This window comes from Mesitornis unicolor, unplaced genomic scaffold (assembly GCF_000695765.1).
Source record: "Mesitornis unicolor isolate BGI_N332 unplaced genomic scaffold, ASM69576v1 scaffold3899, whole genome shotgun sequence".
Classification (NCBI taxonomy): Eukaryota; Metazoa; Chordata; class Aves; order Mesitornithiformes; family Mesitornithidae; genus Mesitornis; species Mesitornis unicolor.
Window position 1 is genome coordinate 11,852 of NW_010207813.1, and position 4,517 is coordinate 16,368.

The 4,517-nt window shown below is 55.3% G+C and overlaps 1 protein-coding gene across 1 annotated transcript; it reads left to right on the top strand.

Moving 5' to 3' along the window:
- Window positions 1-3,185: 3,185 nt before the first annotated feature.
- HS3ST4 (heparan sulfate (glucosamine) 3-O-sulfotransferase 4) lies at window positions 3,186-3,822 on the top strand (the record flags this gene model as incomplete). Its single annotated transcript, XM_010192242.1, has 1 exon — window positions 3,186-3,822. A coding segment is annotated over one exon (637 nt), but the record flags the coding sequence as incomplete, so codon positions are not given.
- Between the last annotated feature and the right edge of the window lie 695 nt (window positions 3,823-4,517).

The following is a 4,517-nucleotide window of genomic DNA, read 5'->3' on the forward strand; positions in this document are numbered from 1 at the left end:
GGCGAAGGGCTCCGTTCCCCCATCAACGGGCAGGACAGCAGCAAACAGAGAGCCAGCATGAAGGAGAAATAGCCCAAGCACTGCAGGATGGGTCTGTGCACACCTCTGTGTGTGCTGACCATGGGGCTGGGGAGCAGCAGGAAAACTTCCTGCTTCAGGACTTCGTTAACTCTGCAGTGATGGGAACCAGGAGGAATGGAAAATGGGCAGAGTGATCCTGTGTTTGGCTGAGAGATTCCCAGTCCTTCCATTACCCACCAGTGTTACAGACGGGTGACCTGGCAGGAGAACTGCTGGCCACGTCCCTGCTGTGGTGGCCCTGTCCTGGCTGTAGTAGCCCAGTCCCTGGACACAGGGCAGCTAGCAGCAGGACAAGACGTGGCCTGCAGCCAGGTTGTGGCAGCATCCCTTCGTAAGGAAAAGCAGACAAATTACCAGCCGTAAATGGTAATAAAATAACTGTTTCGCGGAGCAAGGCACAGAAGAGTAACGCATTGATTTTGGCAATTAATGGTTCAATAGAAACCTGTTCTGGGAGCGCCCTGGGCAAAGTCACCGGATGGGAAGCGCCGTTATTCCCTGCCGTGCTCCTCTGTGTGTTCTCCGAGGGCGATCACACAGCCCCGGGGTTTGGCTCCTGCGCTTTGGGCAGGGAGGTGTCTCTGTGCGTGGTGCTCATCCCCTGGGGGCAAATCGCTGAGACCCCTGTGTGTGGTGCTGCTGCGGGGAGCGGGCGCCCCTGGTTGTCCTTGCTGGGGGTGGGCAGTCCCCTCCTCCACCACCAGCACTTGTCACCCACGCTGCGGGAACACCCAGACCCAGACCTCATTTGCATGCAGGAATTTTAGCATTTCGGTTCCAAGTTTGTTAAGCAATATTTTAAAAAAAAACAAAACCAAAGAGGGATTTTACACAGCCACGCTTGTGTTTTGTGGGCAGTGCAGAGGCCGGCGCGGTGCCAGCTTGCTGTGCAGGCAGCGGCAGCACCAAGGGGGCTGCAGTGGGGAGGTTTCTGTGGTGAAGCATGTCCTGAAATTGGGAGTTTTCTCTGGGCAGTCACTGTCAGCGTTGCACTGCGGAGTGAATGCGGTTTCTGTGCGAACACAAACACCGGTCAGGTCAGAGTCGGGCAGAGACTGAAACTGTGTGAGCCCCGGTGCAGCTCACGGGTTACACCAGGAGTAAACGCACAGAGTAGGGCAGGTGTAAAGCAAGTGGATGCATTCAGTCACAAATAGGAGACGGCACTGGCAGGGACGTGGAGCTGGGCCTTGTCTGCCTGCATTCTCCAGCTGCATTGTCCCCAAAATGCCCATGTCCCGGGGCTGGCGTCTCCACGTCAGCATCGCGGCGGTGCCCTGCCCTGGGTGCTCGCACAGCCACTTCCAGCCTGCGCACGGTTTGCTCACCATTTGTCGGCACTAAAATAGCTGTGGTGTGAAGGGACAAATCTGCCCGACCTCGCGCATCCCCATCCTCACGCCTGCTGCAGGGGACCCGGCCGGTGCTGCGGGTGCATCCTGGAGCAGTGGCACCACTCCCACCCGTCAGGCACCGCATTTGTCTGCGGGGCAAGTTACCCAGCGGCAGCCAAATGAGCTGCATGGTGCAGCGTGCCTACGCAGCGCTATTCGAGAGGCTCGAGATAAAAATATTGCTAAAACACGGTTTAGAAGCAGGGCTCGATGCCCAGCGGGGCATCTCAAGGCTTTTGGGGTCCCACCTGGGTTTCCCACCTGGGCGTCTCTTGCGGACGGCACAGTGGGTGCAGGGCCTCGGGGGGATGGGGCTGCCCACGGCACAGGATTGGGAGCTGGGTGGGTGCTGGGTCCTGGCGCTGCCTCCAGCCCGAGGAGGTGTGAAGGGGGCGGCGATGCTGGTGCCATGGACGTGGTTTAAAACCTTCTGGCTCGCTGTGATAATCTCTAACCAGGGGCAGCCGGGACAAGCGTTTACCTCTTCATTTTCTTAGATATAAATGCTATCTCGCCACAGTTTCATTTTACAATATGGTAATACGCTATACAGGAAAGTCTTGCTACATGCTAATTTATCCAGTAGGCAAATTCCTTTTGGCTAATAAAAGTGCTTGCACAGGAAGCTCAAAACCCAGCAGCAATTAATTATTGACAGAGCATGTGAATTAGAGATAAAAGAAAAGTCATTCTTTCTCACACACAAGATAGTAAATAAATTTAATTATTGTACTAGAAGCAAGGGATCTTATTCTGTATTAAGTTTTATTAGCTGAGACATTTAAAAGCATGTCATCATAACAAAAAGGTCTTGTGTAATCCTAACTGCACCACTCCGGTACAAGGCTCTGAAGTGAATAGGCTTAATTGAGCAAATGGAAGCAGATGGCTTGCTGAACAGACAGGTATTGTGCAGGTTTATTGTCAATTAACTTTTGTCTACATATGCCTATGGCGAACTGACTGTATAATGTGTTAAAGGGCTGATTTAACACTCCGGGTGCCCACCGTGTCCAGGGTCTAAGTAAAATAGACTCACTGAATCACTGAGGTTGGAAAAGCCCTCCAAGATCATCAAGTTCAACCACCAACCCAGCCCCACCATAGCCCCTAAACCATGTCCCAAACCCAGCCCCACCATGGCCACCAAACCATGTCCCAACCCCACCATAGCCACTAAACCTTGTCCCAAACCCAACCCCACCATGGCCACTAAACCTTGTCCCAAACCCAACCCCACCATGGCCACTAAACCTTGTCCCAAACCCAACCCCACCATGGCCACTAAACCTTGTCCCAAACCCAACCCCACCATGGCCACTAAACCTTGTCCCAAACCCAACCCCACCATGGCCACTAAACCTTGTCCCAAACCCAACCCCACCATGGCCACTAAACCTTGTCCCAAACCCACCATGCCCACCAAACCATGCCCCAACCCCACCCCCACCATGGCCACTAAACCATGTCCCAAACCCAACCCCACCATGGCCACTAAACCTTGTCCCAAACCCAACCCCACCATGGCCACTAAACCTTGTCCCAAACCCAACCCCACCATGGCCACTAAACCTTGTCCCAGGTGCCCCATCCACACGTTTTTTGGACAGGGCCCACAGGTGCAGCAGCCCCCCTCCAGCATCTGTGGGGGTACACCAAGGGGTCCGCCCATGCCCAGCCCCTTGCTAACCACCCCTCTGCTTTGCGCAGGAACGTGATGCCCAAGACGCTGGATGGCCAGATCACCATGGAGAAGACCCCCAGCTACTTCGTGACCAACGAGGCCCCCAGGCGCATTCACTCCATGGCCAAGGACACGAAGCTGATCGTGGTGGTGAGGAACCCGGTCACCCGCGCCATCTCAGACTACACGCAGACGCTGTCCAAGAAGCCGGAGATCCCCACCTTCGAGGTGCTGGCCTTCAAGAATCGGACCCTGGGGCTGATCGATGCCTCCTGGAGCGCCATCCGCATCGGGATCTACGCCCTGCACTTAGAGAACTGGCTCCAGTACTTCCCCCTCTCCCAAATCCTTTTTGTCAGTGGAGAGAGGCTCATCACTGACCCGGCCGGGGAAATGGCCAAGGTCCAGGACTTCTTAGGCCTCAAGAGGATTGTGACAGAGAAACATTTCTATTTTAATAAAACCAAGGGGTTCCCTTGTCTAAAGAAGCCGGAGGACAGCAGCGCTCCCCGATGCTTGGGCAAGTCCAAGGGTCGAACTCACCCCAAAATAGACCCAGACGTCATCCACAGACTGCGGAAGTTTTACAAACCCTTCAATGTCATGTTTTACCAAATGACAGGCCAGGATTTCCAGTGGGAGCAGGAAGAGAGTGAAAAGTAGAACCAGGAAATCAGGAAAAACGCTCTTTCCTTTGAGATGTGAATTGTCGTTAGAGACCCAGAACTCACTGGGGGCCGGAGGCTCGGCCTTGCGAGCGCGCGGCTCTTGCGCTGTCGGGGTCCAGCCGCAGACCCTCCATGTCCCCAGCTCTGAGCCGCAGTGGGACGTCACCTCAGGGGGCTCTGCCCCGTGACACTGAGGGGTCGGGGGGTGGGAGGAAGAGGAGGCAGGGGAGGATCCCTGGGGTGATGGGGTGCTTGGTGACGCCGTTTGCTGCTGATGCCCCCCTCGCAGGCAGGAGCAGTGCCCCCCGCCATGGCCAGGGCTGGGGGTGCCTCACAAAACCCAGCAGCACCAAGACAAACCAGTAGATGTGATTTCTCCTGCCCTGGCCTTTAGTTTTGCCCAGACAGCAGCATCGGATCCGGTGAGTTCAGGCCTCGTGCATTCGCATGCACGCTGGTGTTTGTGTGGAAGGAATAAAGCCAGTTATGCTGCACAGGAACTATGTACAGAAACTTCATTTGCACCAGACGTTCCAATTACTTGTTGCACTAAACCTAGTCTTTACCAAGTGCCACAAAACACCCAGGCCCCGTCCCCCTTTGACAGACAAGTGACGCCGCTGCTGGACAGGAGCCACTCCTGCGTTACTGGGGTGCTCAGCGAGACCAGAGACCCCCTCCTCCTGGAAA